Raw genomic sequence first — 26,378 nt, 5'->3', positions numbered from 1 at the left:
CATCTAGGAGAAGCACAACTCAGAATACAATTCCTGCACCCATATCAGCTACCAAGCTTGTGGCATCTGTTGCACCAGCGCGGAACAACTGCATGGGTAAGAGTGTGGGAAGTGCTCTGTACAAACCTCTCTCACTTAAATCCATTCGTAATGCAGGTTGTTCAGCTACCTCATTTAACCCAATCAACTCACCGGAGTCCTGTAGCGATGGGGAAGTGGTGACAGGGTCAGGTAAAGGATGCTGCTGGCCATCCTTAGTCACAACTGTGCACATCAGTGGCCTTAAGGTGATGGTCATTCTCAACAGATCAGGGCACACGTGGAGCTTGTATCCTCCTGACGTGACAGAGCAGGCCTTTTTAGGCACAACGCTGTTCTCCCTAATCCCAAGGAAGGGGACTGAGAAGGAACCCTACACACAGCCTGCCCTTTCAGTACCTGTCAGACTACTGCTCCTACCTGGTCAGCCAAGTAAGCAGTCAATATAAAACTAAGGTTTACAGATTGACACTGGGATCATGGAATATCAGAACCCTTCTTGCCAATGACCAAGGATCAGAATGAAGAACAGCCCTTATTGCCAAAGCACTGAAGAGGTATAACTAGTGCCTCACCAAATTCACGGTCCATTTTGATCAATTTAATGGTCAGAGGGTTTTTTAATTGGTCACTTTCACCTTTTAAGCTGTTTACATCTGAAATTTCACTGTGTTGTAACCCTGGGGGTCCCAACCCAAAAGGTACCAGGAAGTGAGTCTGAACTCTCCTCCCTCTTCTGCCCCCACCATCCCACGAGTTGCCATGAAAGGGAAGGACAAGTCCTGTCCCTCCTCAACCCAGCAAGGACTCACAGCTAGGCACCCGCTGGCTGGGACACTTCCAGGAGCAGGGGGAGATCGGACTCACCTCTGCAAGTCTTTTCCAGCTGCAGGAACCTCTGGGGCTGCAGCTTCCTGCAGCAGGGGAGGCACTTTGAGGTGGTCTAATCTCCCCCGAGAGCGCAAGCGGCCATATAGGGAAAAGACAAGTCCTGTCCCTCTCCAGCCCAGTGGGGACTTGCAGTTAGGAGCCCCCTGGCTAGGGTGCTCTCAGCAGCAAAGGGAGATCAGATTTCACAGGGAAGGCCTTATTTCACAGTTTTTCATGGCCATAAAATTGGTAGGGCCCTAGGTATAACATAGACATCACTACCTTCAGTGAAACCAGACTTGTTGATGAGTCCCAGCTTGAGGATGTGAGAGCAGGCTACACCTACTACTGGATTGGCAAGGCCAAGGATGAGCTGAGACAGACAGGGGTAGAGTTCACCATATGGTCTCACGTTGCTCACAAGCTTGACTTGCTCCCCAAGAAAGTCAATGACCAACTTAGGATGCTCTGTGTAAACTGGTCCAGAGACCAGTATGCCACCATTATCAGCATTTATGCACCAGCATTGACTGATACAGATGAGATCAAGGAGGTGTTTTAGGAAGATCTCAGCAGGGTCATCACAGGGGTGCCACACCAAGACAAACTCATTGTTCTGGGAGACTTTAATGCTCATGTGAGAGCTGATTCTGACATGTGGAGCACGGCGCTAGGCCAGTTACTTCTCCTCAAGTGTGCTGAGTTCAGTCTCACTATTACCAACCCTGGCCAATGGTATCACACTGAAACTCCACTAACTCCATCTGCATTTCCTCTGCAACATTGTCAATTTCCACAGCAAATGGTGTGGAAAAAAGTTTAAAATGTGGTTCAAGTGCCTTAAAATCTTTAAACCACACATCAAACTGTTTGCGTAAATTAGAAATGATCTCTGCATATTCTTTCAAAGATTTGGGTTCAACTTTTCCTAAGGAAGTCAGTCGAGAAATGGACCAAGTTGCCAGCAGTCAGCTGTTTCCCCCACAAAGTAAGCTTGACTTTGAATGACTTAACACTGCCATATATCTGGGTTATCACCTGTTTTCTACCCTGAAGCTGCAAGTTCAGTGCATTCAGGTGATCAGTTACATCTGTTAGAAAAGCAGGGCTGCAGATGAAAGTGGAATCAACAAGGAACCTCCTTGGTTTTCTTATTTTCATGAAGGAATCAATCTCCTAAGTGCAAAAACACACTTCAAAACATTTCCATGACTCAGCCATCTAACTTCAGTGTGATACAGAAGTTCCCCAGATTCACTGTCTATACTTGCTAGAAAAGAAGTGAACGGTCTGTGATTCAGCCTTCGTGCATGTATAACATTTTTGGTTTTAACAACTACATCCATAACTTCCTTCATTTGTAGACTTTTACTACACAGGGCTTCTTGGTGCAAAATGCACTGTATACTGGTGAAGCTAATTCCTGGTATATTGAGGCTGTTCAGTTTGGTCTTCAATAATCCAACCATACTAACGTTTTCAAAGCACATTGATGGCACACCATCTGTAGCCAAAGATACGAGTTTGTTCCATGGCAGCACAGCTTTTTCAATGCACTCTTCCAGTCATTGAAATATGTCCCATCTCGGTACCTATATTCAAATTACAATCCACACCTCTAATGAACACTGCAGACTGTGCGGTATCTGATAGATTTTTGAATGCTTGGGCTTGACAATGCTGTTACTTAACTGTGGGGATTTTAGGGAACTAAGATGCACAAATGTAATTGAATTTCAATGGAATTTGGACACATTTCCCTCAGTTGCCTTTAATGATCCCAGAATTAGTTCCCATTCCCCCTCATTCCTCCTCCTTTTGTAATACGCCAATGCTATCTAGTGGGCACTAAAGGTCCATTATCTGGTGAGCCTTGGTTTTGTTTATCATCATACCCCATACCCTGTGTGACTTTCAGAACTGGAGGGAAAAGTACTTTGTACTCTTAAGCAACAAATCCAGCTAGAACCTGCAGGGGAAGCTAAAGCAACTTGTATTAGCTGATCCCAGTCCTTGGAAAGCCCAGTGCCTTCAGAACTCTCTTGCTGTCCTGTGTGATCAGCAGCAGACTGCTGGCTCCTGGGGTTTCTGGATGAACTTCAGCGCTGGCCCGGCAGGAGCTGTTGAACACCATTGACCAACTCCTTCACTGCTAACTTAAGTCTGGACTGAGCTCTTGCTTCTGTGCTCCACTTGCAGAATTTGCTTGGCCAGCACTGCCTGTTGCGAGCCCTTGCTACAGCCTGACACCTTGTGGCTCATTGGCTGCCTTTGTGCACCAGTTTGGCATTGATAGAAGAGAGCACAAGAGCACCCGGCTCAGGGTGTTTGAAGACACCATGAGTGGCTTCCCTGCTGTTTGAATGACTTTACTCTCTGGGGGCTGGAGGATGCACTCTGGGAGCTGGGCTGCCATTTTGTTTCCCAGCTTTGCATCTCAATGACACTATGTGGCTGAGCCTGATGGGCACTGTGTGCATGTGACAGGGAGCTGTCATGGGGACTGATGGGCTAAGAGCCATTGGCCTGAGCATGCACTGAACCTCACAGAAGGCAGTCGGCAGCACCTATCAGCCTCAGGTCACAGCCCAGAACAGCAAGGGGCTGGGATGCAGGTTTTGAATCCCCCGCCCCTTGTGGCCCCCTTGTGTCATCTCTCTGTTCCTTTGTGCGGGGCTGAGGTGCCTTCTCCTCCCACTGAGACCAGTGGGATCTCAGGGTGCTTTCCCTGCAAGGCACTAACACAATCCAGTCCCCTGTATCCAGGTGAAGGAGGGCTCCCTAGTCTCTTTTGCAGGCCTGGGTCTAATTCAATTGTTTTGTCCCCGGATCATCTCCCGGTGCCATTTGGCCACCTTAGCTTTCTGTAGTTTCTCTAATCATGAAACACAGCTGTGAGCTGAGCTTCACATCCCAGCAGCCTATTAGGCCAGAGCTGTCAGCTGTCTTCTCCAGGCCTGATACCTTAGGTAGCTTTGGGAGGGGGTGGAGTATGTACTGAGAGGTGGCTCAGCACCTTGGAAGATTGGGCCTTACTGGGGAAGCAGTGGGAGTTGTTCAACTTGAAAGATAATGAAAATTACAGAGAATACGCTGAACTCCAACAGCTTTATTAATGTGAATGCAACACATACATTAACACCTGCAGATATAACCACCACAATACATCAGCAAATTCACATCTCGGAAGATATCAAAGCAACTCTAGTGCATCAGACACTGCAGTGCACAGTAAAGGGAGTGCTCTGAGCAGTGGAAGGGCAGGTCACTGGACTGCCATGCATAATCCAGAATGGTCACAAGTCTGCCTCCATTTTCACAAATAGTAGCAAAAAAATAAGTTGCAAGTCAAGTCAAGAAATCAGATTTCAGTTGTAATGTTCCACAGCATCAATAATAGCAAAGCGAGGTAACAAAATCAAACAAGTTAAAAAAAATATTTTAAGGTTGACAGTGTCACTTTAGGCCGTCCGCTTCAATTTTCACGTGAGGTAAGTTTTCTTTTTAAAAAACATTGATGTTATTTATATTTTTCTTTAATCAAAGGCCTTTTGCCTTCATCTCAAGAAAATGGAAAAAACGTGACATGCAAGAAATGAACGCATGAAGGCTGTCACTGTACCGAGATCCCGCATTTCTGAGGCCGCACCCTTCGAGAGCAACGTGAAGAATTCCATTTTAATACCTCCACATCCCTTTGGAAAAATGACTCGATACATGTAGCTTCCAAATTTGGCCCCTGTGTACAAGTGTAACTACACCAATAGCATAGAGAGGGAAGTTTCAGTGAAGGTAGGCAGGGTAGCGTTTCATACACATTGATCTGGCAGTACAAGCCGGTAATAACTGGAAGAGCATCTATAGAATGACTTCACAAGCAAGACATAACAGTGCTTGTTCAGGGCAGAACATTCAAAACTTCTCAGCATTGGTTTCTTTCTGCTCTTATTGAAGTTAATGGTAAAATTCCCATTGACTTCACTGGGAGCACAGATAGGACAACACTGAAAATCTCACCTTGAAGCTTTCACTCACTCAAAGATTAGTGTGTGGTGGGGTGCTTATTTTTTTTAAACAAAAACTCAACTTCAGTGCTAAGTACAGTTTGTTGGATCTATTTTACCTATTTGCCTCCCTGTTGCGGTTTTTTTCCAGCTTGTCTAAGACACTCTCCTGCAGTGTGCATTTTTTTTAAAAAACAGGATTATCGGCAAAACGCTTCAAACACAATTAGTGTGACCTGATTAGGAAAGGAGGGACTGAGTCATCAACTCTAGCATCTACAGCATTTTTTCCTTTTGCAGCAAACAGGAAGAGGTCATAAACCAGAAATATTTTGTGCACTGCTGAATATCCATAGCAGAAGATTTTAATTCTATTTTTAATCAGGATGCACTTCACACATTTTGTCATAAAACTAGTGAGGATAAAATTTCCTTCCTTCCAAAGATGGCATTGTATTTGCTCCTGCAAAGTATGTCCATGTGTAAAGAAGTCATTGTGAATCCAAAATAGACCAGTTTGGTACTGAAGTACCCATTTGGCTCCACAATGCATATTCTGCAGGCACGTTTCCTGTTTGTGCACACGTGTATTTAAGGTCTGATGCAAAGCCCAATGAAGTCAAAGGGAGGCTTTCCATTGATTTTACGGGCATTGGATCAGGCCCATATTTTGCAGGCACAACTTAGAAGAACATTAAAGAAAAGATACTACTAATTAGGTCTGGCTGAGCTGATATGGATTTAAAAAACCTAATAAACCAAACAACATACCCCATCCTACCCATCCCCAATCTCTAATTGAACCATATCTGCTGTTCAGATGTGTATGGTTAAAGTTTTATTTGGCCATTATTTTATATTTATTATATTGTATATAATTTACAATATATGTGCTTGGTTTTGGAGTTTACTCCTCCAGTGCCAATGCAGACAAGGGCTGCTGGCTTCCCATGAGGTATGTTCGGGAGACAACAATACATTCTGAAGAGGGCTTTACTGCTATTATAACAGATGTATGTTGTAATTAGAATATAATACAGGGAGACAAAGGTATTGCTTCAGTGTTTTCTCCATGCATGCTGATGACTTGGTGCTTTTCAGGACTGCAATTTCTTTATGGCAGGGACCAAACCTTCCCATGTATTTGTATAGCAACTAGCACCACGGAGTCTCTGGGCATTACTGAAAAACGACAAATAAATAATATCACAGTTGCACGAGAGCATTTTTTCAAATAGCAACAATGCTCTGTTTCCTAACACCATGCTATAACTGGCATTACTATATTGTCCCTGTTTCTATAAATGTATTATTTATCGTTTCTATTAATACATTTCATTTATTCAGAGTGGTCCATTCTCACACTGAGTTACGTGCAGAATTTTCATGAACATTAATAGGGGTTATGGGCATGCCTCAGTGTGCCACTGTGCTCAGAAACAGAGGAGTCAAGGATTGGTTATGAGGAAAGGGGCAGGTGATGCAGTGGGTTAATGTATTATACTAACCTTTCGACTCTTGAAAACTGGGTTACAACCTGGCATAAGGCAGCAGAGAAATCAGTTTAGTGATCTCAGCATAACGCTCAGTGAGAGGACAGATTCCAATCTAATTTATTCTGTTTAAACCAGTGTAAATGCTGCTGTAAGTAATGGATTTCGTTTACACTGGTGTAAAATATCAGAATCTGGCCCACAGCCAATATACAAAGTATTGTTCAGGGCAACTACTCAGGGAAGGGACAAGACTGGAATATCTGAAGTTTTGCAAGTCAGGCGTATGGTGCTATAACACCTTTGGAGGTAGAGAGACTTGTAGAGCAGCTCTATGCCTCATTCTAGACAGCGCTATAAATCTCTTGCTCTCATATATATTAAAAAGAAGGAACTAAAATTATATTTAATAAATTGTAACTTCTGCAGTCTCATTGGGCCTGCTCCCCCTGAAGTCAATGACAAAATCTCCCATTGACTTCTGTGGAAGCAACATGTCTGAATGCTCTTTGCCTGATAGCTTTAAGTTTGACTAGAAAGATGCCATGTACTGGGGACAGCCCAATGCATCATCCAGTTCTGCCATGTTAAATATCTCACACAGCATAAAACACTTGTGGGGCACAAGCTTCTGAGCAAAACCCCACAGATTTTAATGGTAAGAACTAATCAAATAGACATTAACTGCCAACAAGCTGCTTTATGGTAACACTAAGCTGCAGCTCTACTCAGTGTCTGACTATCATATTCCCTTTCTCATAAAGAGCGGCCTTATGAATGGATTTTCGCTGGCCGTTCACAGTGCTGCTGAATCTCCTCTGCGAGGTCCAGGCACCGCAGGATGCGCCACTTCTCAGCGGCCAGCTCTTCCCTGGAGACCTGGCCCAACAGTTTTTTGGCAAAGAGGTTCTGATCTTGCATGAAGAGGCCCACAGCAGACCTCGGGGCCTCAGGGAGGTTCTCCAGGCAGCCACTTTTGAAACAGAAGTTGATTTTCTTATCACGTCTCAGTCCTGGTCCCCTTTCTTCAATCCATGTCAGAGGTCTAATGTGAGAGAGTAGAAAAACACAGGACATTTAGGAAGAAATAAACCCACAGGGTTATTCTGTTTTTTCCATCACTGGTTAATAGTAAATGCCCACCTAAAATGTTTTAAAACTTTGATACAGATATAAGCCAAAGCCTGAATAAGCTCTCCCCTAATGTCTTTTGGTGAACTAGGAAAAGACCTCAGGAGCAGACTAAATTTGCCTAGACCCACCTATTTTGCCTAAGTGATCAGAAGACAGACCTGCTTTGCCAAAGGGATCACTTTTGGCTGTTCTGGGTGTTACCTTACACCCCATATTCTTCATAGAAATATGGTTATGATATAAATATGACATAACTAAGATATACTTTATGCAAGGTGGCTCATGCAAGATATTTAAAAGGCTGTGATCTACTGAATGTGTTTATCCAATTTGTATGCATGTATCATTTTTTTTTTATCTGGAGCTAGGAATATTGACATGTATGTGTATTTCAAATGTGCTACTTTGGGTGACACCCAATACTAGCCCTTTTGGTATAACAATGAAAAAGTCAGACAGGGCTGATGACCCATCAGGAAGGACAATGGCCTGTGAAAGAGCTTAATCTTCCTGTGGACTCTCCAAACAGCCTGCGAGTAATGGCTGCTATGACCCCGGAGAGACATGTGACTGAGTCACTTGTTACTTTTCCACTGTAGGGGGTTGGGGACCAAACAAAGGATTCCTGCCTCTGGTAAATCCTTTTTAAGGGCTGGGGAGGGGATTGATCAGGACTCTCCTCCATTGCCTACCCAAGAAGGACTGCTGAAAGAACCTGAAGGGACAAGGAACCAACCTGAAGGGAAAAGCAGGGATGAGTCCAGACTGAGACAGGGGTCCAGTCTGTAAGAAGAAATAACTGGAACTCTCAGCTACTGAAACTCTGCAACTTACCTAAAATAACATTTAGGTGAGGAGTTATTTCTTGAAACCAGTCTCTAAGATCTTAAGGTTAGTATGCATGTTTTATTTTATCTGCTCAGTAATCTGCTTTGTTCTGTTTGCTATCCCTTATAGTCACTTCAAATCTGCCTTTTATAGTTAATACATTTGTTTTGTTTATTATTAAACCCAGTTTGTGCAATTTCTAATTGGGTGGGAGAGAAAGAAGTTCTGCACATTTCTCTTCACATTGAGGGAAAGGTGAATTTTTATGAGCTTGAGCTGTGCAGATCTTTCTATACAGTGCAAGACAATATTATTTTGGGTTTATTTCCCAACGGGGGTGTGGAAGTGAGTGCTGGGTAAATCCCCATACACAGTACTGACTTCAGTCTGTGTCTGCAGCTGGGTGTGGCCATACCTGTGTGTGTGTGCTGCAAGAGGCCGGAGAGCTAATTCAGCAAAGCAGGGAGAGGGAATCCAGGTGGTGGAGCAGAAGGAGCTGAGTGAAACCCCAGTACATCAGGTGGCACCCAGATGGGGGGGTCTAACCCATCACACTGACTTAAAATTCACCTTAGTCTTAGACACAGGGGTAATGAAATGTTGTTATGCTTATTGTATAAGTAAAGGGCAGCAGAACTGTATTTAATATGCCCTAATTGAGGGGTCACCCTAAATTAACATAACTTTCTAAGTAGGTGTCAACTCCAAGTGAAAGTCAGAGATGGTGGGGACAGATATTCCTACCTGGTGGTGTGGATTTCTTTAAAGGGTCCTACAAGTCATTTGATCCTCTACCTCTAGTGTATAAAGGTAGAGCTGACGAGACTCAATTGAGAGTCCTGGTTTCTTCTCAGTGATCACTACAGCTAAAAACACTGACAAACTCATTTAGGGTCTGAGCCTTAGACCTGTGTTGTGGTGCAAGACAACACAGAGGGAGCATCAGCAGTGAGGTTCTCTGCTGTGCAGTGAAATCACTAACGGCTGAAATCACTAGGGCATGGCCTGGCGGAGGAAGCTCAGAACGTGGCACTGCAGCTGAAGGCTGAAGCGGTAAGCACCAAGACTGGCAAACGGTGAAAGAGGTGGCAGCGGCAGCACTGAGCAGCTGTTGAGATGGCAGTGTCATGCCATGGCATCACTGGGTCTCAAGCTGGTTCTGTTTGATAATGCTGAGAGGAACCCCTAGACACTGAACCCATCCTGTGTTGCCGACAAGATGGCCTGGCAGAAGGGTTACATATGGTGTGTTCAGGCAACAGGCTCGAAAAGCAGTAATTAATGTAACACAGAAGAACAGGGTCCTGAGGTTACAGCAAAGGATTTTGAGTATAATACCTGGGTACTATTCCCAACTTCTGCCATTGATTCACAGTGTGACCTTGGCCAAGTCCTGTAAACTCTCCCCAGCTAAGTTTTCCCATCTGTATAATGGGGCAAATAATATCTAACCACCTCACAGGAGTGTTGTGAAGCTTAGTTCATTAGTGTCTGTAAAGTGCTTTTTGATTCTTGCATGAAAGTTGCTGTACAGGTGCAAAGAAGAGAAGGTGCTAAGTTCCTGCTGAAGATACCTAAATAGCATGGCTAATCTGCTCCTGTATCGTTACATTACTCACTTCTTGTCTGCAGTCTGAAAATGTGCTGTCATTCTGGAATAATTCTTTTCTTTCTGTTCCTCTCTACTGGCAGAGGTGACAGTGAGGTCTCCGAAGAGGTCAACAAGCCAAGTCAGGCGGGCAATTCCGCTGAAAGCTGGGAAGCCTGATTGCTCTTCATCCAAGGCACCACCTATAGGAATAAGAACGAAAGGACTTGAGAAGTAGGAAAGAAATCCCTACCTTAATCAGCTACATGGAGTCCAGCAAGGGGAAAACTCTGAGGGTCAGTCTGGGATGGGAGTCTGATGGTTGGGACCCCAGTGAATCTAGTCTGCTGAAAAGGATCATTTGGTGAGCTACGCAACAGGATATGCTGCTTCTTTTCTGTTGTTCTTAAAGGCTGAAACCTTTCAAGTCTCTCTTGCCCTCCTCAAATACTGATAACTCAAGGAAACTCTCCCACTATAGCATATGTGTGCCATCTGTCTCATTTAGGCCAGGACCATCTCCGGTTTCTGCAGTCTTGGCCAACGATCCAGAAACCCTCTAGGAGCTTCTACTGGGACCAGGCGGGAAGTTTAAAGCTGCCTGTTTATCCCTCTTTTCCAGCCTGAGCTGCTCTGTCCTATGCTGAGGGCTCCAAGAGCCAAACAGAGGGCAGCACAGAGCATTGTCAGGGAAAGGCAGCAACCACTTACCCAGTCAGCTGTTACAGCTGATGAAGATGGTTGGGCAGAGGAGGGCATGGGAAAATAATTGCCACCCAGATCCCATCAGAAGGTAGAGAGGAAGACAGACATAGATACAATGAGAGTGCAGGAAAACCCTAAGGATATGTTGGGGAGTGCTAGTATATGGGTTCACACAAGGGGATGGGGGAATGAAATCTTTAATCTCTCCCACCTCTTTGAAGACAAGAATAGGGGAGGAGCCTGGGGATCCTCAGTGGAGAGTGGGGTGATTTTCAGCAGCTCTCCATCCTTTCCGGAGACCAGGTGAGGATGAGGGGGCTAAAGGGACCTCCTCAGGTCACTGATACCCCAACATAGAAAGAGAGCAGACAATAGCTGCAAAGATACTAGAGGGGAACAGGTTTGCTGTCCTCCATCATAGAAACTGGGGAGGGAGTAGCAGGCCACAGACCCACTCTCCGACACAGGCAACTGCTAGCAGGGGGAAACGGTTGTTTGAAGGTCTCTCTGGATGGGTCCTGACTCCATGACTCAAACTACTACAGAACAAGCCCTCACATGAGCAAGTGAATGGATGAAGTGGCTGGCATCTCAGCAGGACAGGCAGCCTGAGTTTCTTTAACAACCGACCTGTGAAATGTAACATTCCTTTCACAAGCTCCTTCCCAGCCACCTCCTTTTTCAGCTGCTTGTACTCTTCTGTCAAAAGTTCAATGTGCTCCACATGGAGGATTTTACCTGTCATCAGAGAAAACGAAGATCAAATGGGATTAGTAAAAGCTTTCTGCATGAATCCAAATCCACTTCTAAGTAGTAAACCTTTGAGCAATCATCAGAGTGAGCACACTTCAAACAGCCTTATCCATGGATGCCAAGACAAATCGTCAAGACATTGCATTAGGGATCCAATTTTGGTTCACTGTTCTCACGGGGCCACACCTACAGTGCAAACAATGGCAGCGTTTTAGCTATTGACTTTAATAGGAATTGTGTGAATGAACCAACCGTAATACGGTGCCTTGAAAGTTGAGACACTAGCCTTCAAAATGAAGCTTGGGTGAAGTCCTAAATCTTAGATTGGGAGTTCTGTGAAGCAAGCCCTGTCCTTGTGTTATGCCTCAGATAATGGAGCCCTGCACCTTGTTTGAGGTTCTTAGGCACTACCACAGCAGATGTAATCTAATGTCATTGTACAAAGCTAGTTACAACTTTGACATTAAGGATCATCACCTTTCTGCTCAGCCATGTCCCAGAGCTCACGTGCTGTGCTAGCAGACAGTGCCATGGGGTACTCGACAAGAACATGTTTCCCAGCCTCCAAGAACATCCTAGAAGGAGAGAGAAACAGGTCTTCAAAAGGTGCTACCTTATTCATCTCTCTTCCTCTGAACAAACTCTTTCTTACTCTAGCAGCCACCTCTGTCTCTAGGGATGTGGGAATAGCCTGAATGAATGTGTTGAGAGTGGGGGTAATAAAAGGCATTTTCTTAGGGTACGTCTACACTGTGATCAGACACCTGTGGCTGGCCCATGCCAGCTGATTTGGGCTCACAGGGTTCGGGCCAAGGGGCTGTTTAATTGCAGTGTAGACGTTCAGACTCAGGCTGCAGCCCATGCTCTGGGACCTTCCTACCTTGCAGGGTCCTAGAGCCCAGGCTCCAGCCCAAGCTAGTTAAGTCACATGCCTATCAGATTTGGATTCTATTTCTGCCTCCACCACAGACTTTCTGCATGACCTTGGGCAAGTCACTTAGTCTCTCTATGCCCCAGGTCCATATGAGAAGGATACTGCCCTATCGCACAAGGTTGTTTTGGCGCTTAATTCATTAATGTTTGGAAAGCTCTATGAGATCCTTTGGCAGGTGCTTCAGAAATACAGGTTACTAGGGAGAAGATGGCATGAATAAGAGTGTCAGGAACCACTTGGTAGGGAGGGGAGTGGAGGAATTGAAGGAAGTGGTATTTTCTGAATCCAGTTCTTGTATTTCCTCCAAAATACATGTAAATCCGATAGTACTAATACATGCATGCAGCAGAGCGCCGGTCTCATTTTACCTCAGGAGGGTAAACCTCACAGTCACATTTACTTTGAGAATATGGGGATTATTTTACATTGCTAACAAACAAATCTTTCTAGACAGAATTCATTCTTTGATACAGCACGTTCCATTGCATAGCAGTGCCTAATGCAAGGAAGTAACAAGCAGAGAAGAAGAAAAGAGAGACACATACCTGACATTCTCCTCATGGGTTTTGTTGTCAGTGCTGATGATGGCCGCTTGGATCTCTTTGTTTCCCAGAGCATCTTGCAGACTAATCTGCTTGACCTCATTAATATTACCCAGGGTTCTTCTAGTTGTTCAACAGAAAGAAATAAAAAACCCAAACATCACAACTACAGGCCGCGCTCCCCAATTATTATTGGAACCTCAGTCATAGACCAAGATCCCATTGTGTTAGGTGCTGCACAAACATAGATAAAAAAAGATAGTTGCTGAGCCAAACAGCTTAAGTAGAAGACAAGATACAACAGGTGGATACAAACAGACAAGGGAGCAAAAGAAAACAGTGAGACAATATCAGTCAGTTTAATGGACAGTGGTCACAGCACACCAGTGGCCTAATCACTGTAGGAATCATGGCAAAGGAGAGTTTGAAGGAGGGATTTGGAGGAGAGACGAGGAGGATGTTTACAGGAGGCTCCTCCCAACATAGTGGGGTGGCAGAGAAAAAGCACACAGATGCGTGTTTGAAAATTTAACAGCTGGGTGGTGAAGACTGGCATCATTGCCAGAGAAGAGGCAGGAGTCAACATCTTAACAGTGTGTGTGAGATGACAGGTAGGACGAGGATAGGCCATGCAGGCCCTTGAAAGTGAAGATGAGTCATTTGCGTTTGATGTACTAGAGAAAGGAAGCCAATGGAGGGACATAAAGAGAAGGGTGACATGCTAGGAGAATTACCTCTGTAGCAACATTTTGAATTATGTGTTAGACTGGAAGCCAAGTATTGCTTGGGTCATTCAATAGTAGATCTAGCACTAGAAAAAACACCCTAGGAACAAGGTTGCATATGCAAGGAGATGTAATGGATGGCCTAATAGGTCTTTTCTGTCTCAAATACAGCTGGAAAATACATCCACAACCCGAGCTCCCCATATGTTCCACATAACTATTTTAAATTATTGTGCTTTGTTGCTATAGTGCAGAAAGCCTGATAGGAATGCTCTGAGATAGCAGCACTGTTGTGCAGATTTGCTTAAGTTTCAGCCACATGGTTGCTGAGAATAAATGATACTGCCACCTAAAAGGTAACCTTATTGCACAGCCTACATTATGATTTGTTCTTCAAAATCCACATCTGGCTTCAAAGACAAATTTTACAGCAGAGTCGCTTTACCAGAGTTCTACAGATGAATTATTATAGACACTGGCCCATCAGTGCAGCTGCTTAAAGCCTGTGCCATCCTACAGCAGAGTTCAGTCATTTGGTTACATTTCAAGTCTCTTTTAAAGGCCTGATCTTACAGGGCTCTGAGCTCTCTCAGCTTTCCCTGAGCTAAGTGAGAATTGAGGTGCAAAGCACCTCATTAGAGACCCTCAGCATCTCTCAGGACTGAGTCCTAGATCTGCTTGAATGATCTCATTGAGGCGCTTTGCAAAGCTTCCTGCAATCATCAATCAACCTAACCTATGGACACTATGCGCTGTCACATAAACCGCATTTACTGTGCGCCCAGCAGACCTCCTTGAATTATTATATCAGAGAAATGTATCTTCTAAGATGAGCCTGGAAAGTTATACATGCAAAGGGGAGAGAGTACGTGGGGGGCAAAAATAATCTCTACACCACACTCATTAAAACACATAACTGAAATATCTAACCTGGATACAAAGCCAAACAGTTTCAGGTGCTCAGAAGGACTGGAAGGCATTGGATTCAGCATGTCTCTTATCCGCACAGATCCAGCAATTCCGATCCCCACTACCACAGTGCCAAACATTTTGTTAGCCTGGAACAAAACAAAACTAGGTAAGTCTAGGAAAAAATGCATTCCGTTAATATGCTCCACTTCCCCTGCATTATACACCCACACTTTAGCATCCAGGCAGCTCACCAAAGACACCCTGATGTGTTGCAGGAGGCTGAGTGCACTCATATCCTATTGAAGTCCATGGGATTTGAGGACGATCAGCACCACACAGGATTGGGGCCTGAAGACTCTTGTAATTGACAGCCAGTATGTCAGATCCACAGTACAAGGCTGTTCTTTCTCAAAATGAATAGGCAGATCTTAGAGAGGACAGGGATCTTCTTGTTATATAGCACCTTTTGCCCAGACTGATCCCAAAACATTTTGGAAAACTAACAACATTTGACACAAACTACATTCAAGGTTCACTCCCTGAGCCTCTGCAATGTAGCTTTCTCTGGACTGAAAAAAGAGCGCACAGCAATGTTTCACAAAACTTTAGGACAGGAAGTGAAGGATGCCCTTTTCCAGTTGAAACTGCTGGAGAATTTTAAAGATGCAAAAGGTAATGACCTAACTTGTAACTTGGCTGGAATACTAGGGTGACATCTCTACTCTTCTGAAAAGCACCATGATCTCTTTAATGACAAGTGGTCATGCCCTCAGTTTTCCTTCTCACTGAAAAAACAGCACTTTCAATGGCAGTATCTCCTACTATCATAAAGGAGCATTAGCAGGAGACAGTGTGGTCCAGTGGCAGGGTGCTGAACCAGGAGCAGAGAGAGCTCAGTTCTATTCTCTGCTTTGCCTTTGACTCACTGTGATGATTTAGCCTTTGAGTGGCTGAGTATTCCCCCTGGGGATAATAATGCTTATTCATCTTGTGTTCTGTTTCTTCTATTTCATCGCTCTGTCTTCTCCCCTTCTCCTTGCCTTGGTGCAATAAGATCTGTTGATTAGTTCTGCTATATGATTACTTCCTTTCAAATCTTTCCTAAAACCTCATCTTTTCCTCAATGACTCTTATCTGATGGGATCACAGCACAACATGGCACAGCTGCAGGCTCTCGCTGCAATCCGTTTCGGCAACTGCATTTTCTAACTGTACTGACAATGCTAGAGGTCAACTGCTACTAAGAAATTCTATCAACTGGCACTAAAGAGTCTCACATCGCGTATGTTGCATCTGGGTTTTGGCCTCTATTTATGTATTGCTGTCACTGCCAATATGGTTCATTTCATGTTTATTATTGTCTGTCTGTACTGTAGTATCTGGTGAAGTGCTCCGACATACTGTCTTGCTTTAATATAAAGCAAGAAATGATTGATGTTGCAAAAGTCTCCATTAGAATCACAGCAATGTGCAGTTACCAGAGGGTGTCATGTGATGTATAAGCTCGACTCACCAGGGAACAAAGATGCTGTTGAGCCCGAGGCTTGGTTTTATTTGGCCCATAGAGAGATGAGGTCAGAAAGACCATCACCAGCATAACCCATTTCAAATGATCAACATTCCCTTTGAACAAATTATGGGCCTGATTTGCATTTACACTAATGCTCCTATAATGGCATTTTCCATTGCAGAGCCATGTACTGTGGGCGTAAATTACACTTACACTTGAAGGCCAGTGTAAATGAGACTCAAGTCCTCTGACAGAGCAGGTAGGGTATCACTTGGTATAGTTTCAGTTGATGGTATATTGCCCAGAAATCCTATAATATATTCTGTGCTAGCAAGCGTAGAGTCCATGGAAATGCCCACAACTGGTGAACAGTGGGGAGCTATGCCTTACTGATACGGCACAACACAATATTTTTTCTATTTGAGAAATCAGCTAAAGAAAAAATATGGGCACGTTCAGGCCAATTTTTGTCCTCTGAAACATTACAGGAGCTTCCTGGGTGTCTCAGCACAGCCACAGAGTATCCCCTACATAGTGTGGGTAGCCAGGGCTAATCACCTTTGCGATGATGGCAGAATTCTGGCAACAGACCAACTGGTGAAGAGCATGGATATGATGTGTCCATGTAGTTTTGAGAGCTGTTTTTAAGGCAACTGGTGTCCAAGGCTGCTAACATTTTTTAGTGCTTTCAGGTATCTCCTATCTCACTTATATCTGCAAGCAAAAGTTCTGCTCCAATGGTTGCTAAGCTCTCCTGAAAGCTCTGTAGGCTTCTCACTCCCAAGCAGTGCCTTTCCCTCTCTAGCTGGTGAACTATATTTCAATCCAAAAGGGGAGAGGGAGGGAGCTGAGCCTCTACTCTCGTTGGCAGAAACAAAATACTATTTTTCAACAGATGTATAGGATACTGCACATGAAACCTACAGCTACCCTTTGAAAATCTTCCCAAATTTTGCCCCATGTAAAATTAATGACCTCCCAAAGTAGACACATTTGGCAGAGGCACGAAAGAAGCTTTCAACCCTGTAACAAATCCTGTTACTAAGCAACCCGTTGTCATAGCAACTAGCCATTCAGAGCAGGTCCCTAGCTCTTTAGGGCTTCACAGATTAAAAAGAACACCTCAGTCTTCACCCGGAAACTAACAGGCAGCCAATGTAGCCTGCACTTATAGATAAAGGGAATCAATATGCCAGCATTACTGCTACTTGTATTTTATTCCTCTCAGTCCATTCACACACCAGATCCTGAAACTGTTCAACAATCAAAGGAAGATAAATCTGATGTTACTGGGGCCGCTCTGCATCTCTCAAGGCAGAAATCAGTCCAAACCATTATTTCTGTGATTAATTTTTCTATTGGTTTTCATAAAGAAACAGACAGTGAAGTACAAAAAGGCAAATGCCCCACAGCCTGTATACATTTCCAAACACCGCACGCTTCATGGGATCTCCAACAGAATTATGCTATTTTACGATGTGTCAAAGCTGCAAGACCATATAATGCTACATAAGCATAAACGTTAGAGTGGGGGGAAAACAGTGTTAAAATAGAAGACATAAATAGGGAGGAAAGAAAAAGGGCTAGGCAGAATGGAGGTCTAGCATTCTTGGAGCCATCTCAAGATATTTTTATCCAAATGTATGTAGAAATGTAGTCCAAATTTTTTCAGAACCATGTAATTGTTCTCTATGCTGATAAACTCCTCTTTGTTTGGCTGCTAACTCAGACAGGTCCAAATACCACTGCTCTATTCTAAGCAAAAGTCTATTCTTCCCCTTTTGTAAAACCACTCCCTTGGAGATCATTACAGCCCTCATCCCTTCCCATATCCCAACCCCCTGCCCCAGCCGAGCCCCCTCCTGCACCCAAACTCTCACCCAGAGCTTGCATCCCCTCCTGCACCCCAACCACCTGCCCCAGCCCCGAGCCCCCTCCCATTCGTCTGAGCCCCCTTCAACACTTTGAACCCTTCAGTCCCATCCCTCAGCCCAGAGCTTGCATCCCACCCCCCTGCCTCAGCCTGGTGAAAGTAAGAGAAGGTGGGGGAGAGCAAGGGACAGAGGGAGGGGGATGGAGTGAGTGGGGAAGCAGGGTCTTGGGGAAGGAGTAGGCAGGGGTGGGGCAGTATCTGGACCAAACTGATATGTTAGCAAGTGTTGTAAGTACCACCACTTCACTAAGAGTGGCAAGTCCTCATGATGTTTTAGTGCTAGAGAAGGGAAACACCTTCATGACTGATTAATTGGGAAATCCATATGATGCCCCTGCTCAGCCAGTTCTTCCCAATTACAGGTTTGTTCCCAATTTGCAAGTGTGAGTTGCCTCAGATAGGTGCTTTTGCATGACAGTTAGGATGAAATGGCTACCTCTTAGCCAGAATAGCCAAAATCGTTAGCGCAGCCACCACAGTAGGCACTTTTGTTTTTCCCCATCAGACAAAAAGAAGAACCAAGGGCACCCCCAGGGGGAACTGGATACATTAACATATGTTCAGTTTTCACCAACGTGAGTATAAGGGTGTTAGACATCTGTGACATGATAAATGCCTAACAGTAGTTTTGTTTTGGGAGGTAGGTCTCGGAGCCCAAACCTCTCCCCCTACCATCTATAGGTAGTTGGATTTTTTTTTAAATTACAGTTGTGGTCATTGACCAAGGCCCTGCAGGAAGCCTCTAATAATGCTATTACATTTTTTTATGTAAGACAGAGGGATACACACACACACACACATGGCCCACTTAGAACAGAGGACCCTAGGCAGAATATTGATTTCCATTGTGTTAACTCTTCCCCAAAAACTTGGAGAGAGGATGCCTTCTATCTATATAATTAGATATTTGAGAAAGTACAGGATCGATACTTATCTTCACTAGTTTATTAATATTTCTTAGTACTTTTATACCTAGGTACTTGCATCAGTTTATTTGTAGAAATTCCTCTGAGAGAAAGTCCCACTACACTACCACCAGGAAATTGCCCAATAGTTCTGATTTTTCCCCAATTTATTTTGTAACCAGATATTAATCCAAATTTTTGAATTAGTGACAAGCGGGCTGGAATTGGAGTTTTTGGCTTGAATACACAAAAAGGCATCATTTACTTATAATATCAATTTCTACTCCATGGAACAGAGCTGTCTGCCTTAGATATCTGGATTTAGATATGAGATATTGGTTCTCTCATTATTTCAAACCTTCATTCTGGGCCAGTGGGTATAGTTTTCCTTTAAATGCTGAAGTGACAAAAGAGAAAAAGTTTTCTGCCATAACGGCTGCACTCTGTACCTACCTGGGTGAATAAAAATCAGTGATGAAAATTTAATTTTTTTTTATTTTAAATCAGTTTTTTAATTTAAATTAAATATAGGTTTATTAAAAAATACTATTTAAAATTAAATTTGAAATTGACAGCCTATGTTAAAAATCTATTAAATTGTTTAAATTAAATATAAAAAACAATATTAAGTATTACACAATTGCCTCCAAGTTTTAAGAGGAGTCAAAGGCTAAGCATCTGGATCCACAATTTGTTGAAGTGCTAAACCAACTTTTGACAGCAGTAGCCTCTTCTGCAGGTGCAGAGAGAATATTTTCTCGAGTTCAGCTGGTCTATACTACAAAGATAGCTTGACATAAGTCACCTTGAGTCAACCTAGTGGTGCATGTGTATACATTCAAATATGTCTCCTGCCTCTGTAGGCAGCCTGTTATGGCAATGCAGTAATACCTTGTCCTGATTGCCCAGCTTGGGGAAGAGGTACAACAGGGACCTGCAGCACTACTGCGTAAAAGTGAAAGAACTGTGGCAGGTGTATCAGAAGACCAGGAGGCCAATAGTCAATCTGCTGCTGAGCCACAGACCTGCTGCTTTTACAACAAGCTGCATGCCATACTTGGCAGAAACCCCGCCAGCACTCAGAGCTCCGTGGATACCTCCAAGGAGCAGTGAGGAGGAGGATGGAGGACATGCGATCGGGGGCAGGGGTGTCCGGATATGCTACGAGCCAGGATCTGATAGAGAATCCACTACAGTCTAGTCAGTCTTGGCAGTCAAGCATGCGTGAGCCTGATACAGGGGAAGGTAAGTGTGTGCATTTCCCTTTACAATGTTTAATTGAAGGGCCCAACGCCAACGTAGCAGGACACGAGTATCGACTTTGCATGAATTCACTCATACTAAAAGAGATACAACGAAACAGAGGCAGACTAGTTATCTGCTTTTCATTCTCCTGTAGAGTTAGCCCTGCACCCCCAACATTTCACATGGCGTCGGGGTAGGCATTCCTACCCCTATTGCTCCACCCCGGGGGACAGTAAGGAAAACCATAGCTTCACATATGCTGACCTTTGACAGCCATGGCTGGTGTATGTGTAGCCGTAATGAACTGAAATGAACATGAATGCTCTTTCCCCTTGTCAAAGTTCTGTTCCGTTAATTTCACTTTTTTTAAAATTATATTTGTTTTTTAATCGCAATTTTTTTGCACTGCTTTTGGTACCTAATAATCTGTTTCTGGTAAATTCATCTTTATTAGTTCACAACAAATGCTGCAGAATGCCTAGCGGCACTGAAAGCACTCACTATTTGTTATTGTACAGGGCGACAGAACTCATAGGATCAGTGACAAAGAGCGTAATAATTGTGAATGAACAGCAAATACCGAAAATGAATAGGTGCATTAACGGTTATTTTCATAGACGTGCTCCAAGCACCACACAATTCTTAACAGCCTCCCAAACTGCAGGGCCAGGTAGAGCACAGTCCATCACATCACTGTGGCTCACTGTTAAAGTGCTCTTTCAAGGCCTCCCTCGGCCACATAGCTTCACTCTTGAACTCTTTTAATAGCCCTTGTGGCTGGCTGTTCAAAATCAGCAGTCAGTCGCTCCGCCCCCGTCCTCCACCGCACCGGTAACGTCTCCTACTTTGTCTCACAGATATTATGCAGGACACAACGGACAGATATTGCCACTCGGATATTTTTCTCACTGAGCTCTAATCTTGTGAGTAAAGAATGCCAGCTTCCCTTCAATCTACTTAAAAGCACATTAAATTGTCATTCTGCACCTGCTGTGCTGGTGGTTGAACCTTTCCTTGGTGCTGTCAAAAGGGGTCAGTGTATGCCTACATGAGCCAGGGGAGCAAGGGGTAGAGCTCAACATCACCAATGGTAATCCACTGGTAGGGAAAGGAAGTCCTTGCTTGCAGCTTTCTATGCACTCCTATGTTCTTAAAGACGCAAGTGTCATGCACCTTCCCTGATCAGCTAACATTAATGTCGGTAAAGCATCCCCAGTGAGCCATCAGCGCTTGCATAACCATAGAATAGTAGCCCTTTCTGTTGATGTACTCTGTGTCCAGATGGGCTGGTGCCAAAATAGAGACATGCATGTCATATATCATCCCACCACAGTTCAGAAAACCCACTGCTGCAAATCCATCCACTATGTCCTGCACATTGACAAGAGTCACTGTCCTATGTAACAGGAGACAATTAATGTCCCTATACATTTACATGACAACAGCCCTCACTGTGGATTTTCCAACTCCAGAATGATTTCCCACTGACCGGTAGCACCTGGTGTTGCATACTTCCACAGTGCAATCATTTCTCAACTGTTCGTGCAGCACTGATTCCCGTGTCTCTGTGCCAGAAGGCTGGGGTGAGCTTGGCACACAAATCAAGGCATGTGGCCTTATACAGTTTAAGTTCTGAAGCTATTTTGCATTGCGATGTGATCCCACCAGTCAGTGCTTGTTTCTCAGGCCCAGAAGCAGTGCTCCATCATATGCAGCTGCTCCATGACCACCATCAAAACCTTGAATTGGCTTTCACTATGTCCCACAGCATTCTGTCTTCCATGAAACTGTCATGTCCCCCACTGCCGCAATTCTTCCTGCGGATCTGCAAATACTAGAGGATAGTTCATCCTGTGTTTGCATTGCTTGTGAAACTAGTGAAGAGGTGTGTGGGCTCCATGCTTCTGCCAGAGATGGAAGACAGTGAGAAGTACTGCATGGTTTTGTGGGATTTTTTAAGAGAGGCATGAAAATTATGGGATATGGATGGAATTATGGGATGGAGAAAGAAGTCAGCCCTGTATGACTTGTTTTTGCCCCACCATGCACTGCCATAATTTTCTAAAGAGAGTGCACCAGACAATGGCGAGCTGCATACTGGGATACCTACTCATGGAGCACCACACCATGCATTGACACAAGCACTGTGGTGAGTATGCACAGTGCCAATGCAAGAAGTCATATGCATGAGTGATATACTAGTTGCGGAGGTTTTATGCCAATGTAAGGTGCATTGACAAAGTTTGTAGCATAGATATGGCCTTCAACAAGTTCAGTTTACTGTCTAGTTCCTTAACAGCTGAGACACTGATTGGGAATTAAAAAAAAAAACTAGAAATCTTGTTTGCCTCCTCCAATGAATAAAAACTAAGTAAGAGGGCAAGATCTACTAGTTCTAAAATCTTGAAGGACGTGGTGATAAAAACACAATCAGTTCAATTCATTAACTACACTTAACATCTCCTTTGTTCAATAAAACATTTAGTTTTAAGTAAATAATGTGTTTTGATAAACTTTTTTCTTATGTATCCAGCATTTTTAAGGTAGTTTTATTTAACCAAAAAAACCCCCTTAAAATTGATTTTTTGTACGTGGAACGTACTTTTTTTTGTATATGTATAATGGAATTTGAATTTCTATCCAAACAGAGCTTGAGGCAAATCACAAATGAAAAATTAATCATCTAGTAAATAAAAAATGCATCATTCATCATTCTCTAACATGATAAACATTAAGAATCTGAATAAATGTAAGTTAAGCTATCTTAAATAAGTCTTAAATGAATATGCATAGATATAATGTGTCCTCTTGGTTGGCAAAAAACACCAAATTTAGTGTAAAGGCTATATTTAGTTACAAATCAACATGTTTTAATGGATACCAATCAATGAGAATCTCTTTAGGAAAATAATTTTAAAAGTTCAGATGCAACACACTATTAAAACTGATAATTTAAATGAAAGTTTCCTGCCTCCTGATTTAAATCATGATTGACAGTGATTTAAATTAATCCAGCAGTAAAGAAGCAAATAGTCTGATCTGATGAGAGTTATATTTGGTTAATTGGTCAATTCAAATTCTCATATGAAATTACCTATTAATAAAGTTCATGATATTTGGGCATTTACCGGCCATGGGACCAGGTGTGTCCAACTGTAGCGGGGTGGACCCTCCACCCCCCACTCCTGCCCTGAAGGGTTAAAAACAGCCCTGGGAGGGGGCTGTGGCTGGAGAAAGAAGCTTTTAGGCTGGACTGATTGGGGAAAGTGGCTGCAGCTGGGGCCACGCCCCAAACAGACTCATCTGGCCCTATAAAGGCAGAGAAGCCAAGGGCAGACAGAAGTCTTCTTCTGCCTGTACAGGAAGATGGGCCTGGCTGCAGGGGGCTAGAGACAGGGCTGGGGAAGCAGGTCTGAGTGAAGCAGGGATGGGGAAAGGCAGAGGAGCTCCAGCCTGGAAAGCCCCAGGCTGTGGCCTAGCCTAAGGCCAAGAGGTATTGGGGGGTTGCAGAGGGCAGCCCAGGAGTAGGCCAAGGCAGCAGGTACAAACCCAACCTTGCCAGTGATGAGTAGGCTGATACTGCCCCAGGGCGCGGGGCTAGACAATGATTGGCAGTAGCTATATACTGAGGCAAGGTGGGGACAGAGGGTGGGGGTTCCCTGGGGAGGAGAGACCCTGAGAGAAGAGGTTACTGCCAGGGGGCAGAACCCCACGAAAAAGGGTGCCAGGTCCAGGGAGGGGACACGGGGGCCAGAGCTGGAATGAGCTAATTCCCGGGAGTCACCAGCAGGAGGCGCCGCAGGGGTCAGTCCGCTCATCTACACCAACATAGGGTTGAACAAAAATATCAATGCTCTGACCTATTTGTTTAAACTGAGAACCTGAATCTACCCATATGTGGATAGTCATCAGTAGCACCATAGCAAAAATAGTGGAAACTTGACCGAATGCCCTCTCTCAGAATGCCCTCAGTGGGAAGAAATCATACATACTTGTCCTTGGGATATTTCCAGTGTAAGGAATAGAGGAAATTCATAGACCAAAAAAAAAAAAAAAAAAAAATCTGCTCTGGCAGGTAGTAATGCCTGGTAATGGTGAGACATTTTTCAAAACACAGAAGTAGGCATCTATGTAAGATCATAAGCTTTACTTGTCTTTCTTTCTACAGTTTTAATGCAGGAATACGTCTTCAATGCCCCAAATATCTGGTGATATAAACACCAATTGCAATGTAATCCATAAATATAAGTGCCTACTAACCAATGTTGACAACTCCCGCCATTTTATCTGAAGTCTAGCAATATTTAGCACCTAGACACAAATTGATTACACAAGAATCTTAACATTCCTTTTTGCAGATTATCAACACTTTTGGAAATCATCTCATAACATAATCTGAAGAGTAAACATCTACCACAGGTTCCAAAAACCAATATAGAGATGCTGGAGTCATAGCCACTGAGGACAGATCCATCTGATTTAAAGTAAAAGTCAAGGTAGGCAGTCATGCCTTTGGTTTCCTACTTGCCAATTTAAAGTGTGATTAAAATCAGTGATTTCAAATTGCTTTGATTAAATTAATCTACCTCGGTACCTGCTCTAGTTTTTTTGTTTATTACTTTGTATTGTGACAAGAGCTTTGCCTGATGTTAAAGGATTACTGTGATATTGCTGATTCTACCATACGTTGGCTTTCACCATACTGGGAAAAGGTAGAATAAACCACATGACAATACTTCTAACAGCATCAAATATTCATTTCCCCTTCCTTCTCCTCTGCTAAGTGACCTGGTCAAAGACAAAGGCTATTAAGAGGGTTATAATGGGACTAAAGAACTATGCAACCTGTGAGGAAGGTGCACTTTGCATTGCTCAGCAGTAACCTCTCTGGCCTATTAACAGTCACCACTGACTGCCTGCAAAAAAAAGTCTTGTCTGAACTAGAAGAATGGTGGCTACAAAATGGAATGTGATGTCTTGCAGGATTGCAGCAAGTTAAAAATGACTCCTATAATTGGGAGAAGGGACCACATGGGATGGTGGGAAGTGAAAGGAGGAAAACAAATCTTTTTATTCACTGGTAGCAGTATCTTCAGTTAGTTCTTCATCGACAACAATCCAATTCTCTCATTGAGATAAATTGCTGGGGGCTGTATTATTCCATGCAGGACTACTGTTACCCATCAATTCTTCCGCTGTGCTTTCTAGGCACTTACTGTGCTCATGATGTCCACCGACATCCTCACTGGGAAATGCTTGGTTTATTCAGCAGCAAATAGGTGCATAGGACTGGAATATACATGGAAAATTGAGTAGCATAAACAGGCATATTCCAGCTCAGTGGTTCTCAACCACTGCAGAGATCTTCCAGGGGTACATCAACTCATATAAATATTTGTCTAGTTTTACAACAGGCTACAAAAAAAGCACTAGCGAAGTCAGTACAAACTAAAATTTCATACAGATGATGACTTGTTTATTCTGCTCCATATACTATACACTGAAATGTAAGTACGCTCTTTATATTCCAATTGATTCATTTTATAATTATATAGTAAAAATAAGAAAGTAAGCAATTTTTCAGTAATAGTGTGCTGTGATACTTTTTTGTATTTTTATCTCTGATTTTGTAAGCAAGTAGTTTTTAAATGAGGTGAAAATTGGGGGTACACAAGACAAACCGGCCTTCTGAAAGGGATATAGTTGTCTGGGAAGGATGAGAGCCACTGTTCTAGCTGGAGCTACCAGAAATATTCAGAAGCAGAAAAGTCATGTTCTATTTGAATATTCCTGAGAATTTAGTAGCACAACATATGCATTCTACTTGGATGTAATAGTAATACTTAGCAGTCTTGTTGCATTTTACATCTTCAAAATGCTGTGCAAATACTAATTCTTACAAAATACCTTAAAAGTGAGCGAGTTTTCGTCTCCATTTTAAGTGATTTCCCCAAGATCACAGATAAAGCCAATGGAAAGATAGTATTAAAACGCAGATGTTCTTAATTCTTTGCCCCAAATTCATTTCTCCAGCCATAAAGCCTCCTCACTGAATCATTAGAAAGTTCAGCAACAGTCAGGCATTTAAATGTCTTACACCTCCTTCCTGCAGTTTTCAAATGTTGCTTTTTAGTTACTTGTTCCTAATAAAGAAATGAGTAACTCAGGACCAAAAATAAATAAATAAATAAAGATTTTGCAATTAATGTAAACTAGACCAATGTAACATGGATATGCGCCCCCCCTTCCTGAGGTTCT

At 43.4% G+C, this 26,378-nt stretch overlaps 2 protein-coding genes across 3 annotated transcripts in view; both read right to left on the bottom strand.

Annotated features, from left to right (window-relative positions):
* The window catches only part of VOPP1 (VOPP1 WW domain binding protein), a 194,294-nt gene that overhangs the window by 145,328 nt on the left and 22,588 nt on the right, over positions 1 to 26,378 (bottom strand). The window lies entirely within an intron of this gene.
* Positions 3,999 to 26,378, bottom strand: part of BLVRA (biliverdin reductase A) — a 44,991-nt gene continuing 22,611 nt past the window's right edge. Inside the window, exons 2-7 of the mRNA XM_050937797.1 lie at positions 14,546 to 14,673; positions 12,894 to 13,013; positions 11,892 to 11,989; positions 11,292 to 11,399; positions 9,988 to 10,159; positions 3,999 to 7,451 (exon numbers count right to left, since the gene is read on the bottom strand). Coding sequence (XP_050793754.1) covers positions 7,178 to 7,451; positions 9,988 to 10,159; positions 11,292 to 11,399; positions 11,892 to 11,989; positions 12,894 to 13,013; positions 14,546 to 14,664 — 891 coding nt within the window. The 5' untranslated portion in view covers positions 14,665 to 14,673 and the 3' untranslated portion in view covers positions 3,999 to 7,177. The remainder of the gene's footprint in view (positions 7,452 to 9,987; positions 10,160 to 11,291; positions 11,400 to 11,891; positions 11,990 to 12,893; positions 13,014 to 14,545; positions 14,674 to 26,378) is intronic.

The sequence above is a fragment of the Gopherus flavomarginatus genome, chromosome 2 (genome assembly GCF_025201925.1).
Source record: "Gopherus flavomarginatus isolate rGopFla2 chromosome 2, rGopFla2.mat.asm, whole genome shotgun sequence".
Lineage (NCBI taxonomy): Eukaryota > Metazoa > Chordata > Testudines > Testudinidae > Gopherus > Gopherus flavomarginatus.
Note: the sequence above shows the minus strand (reverse complement) of the source record. Positions and strands in the feature narration are given on the sequence as shown.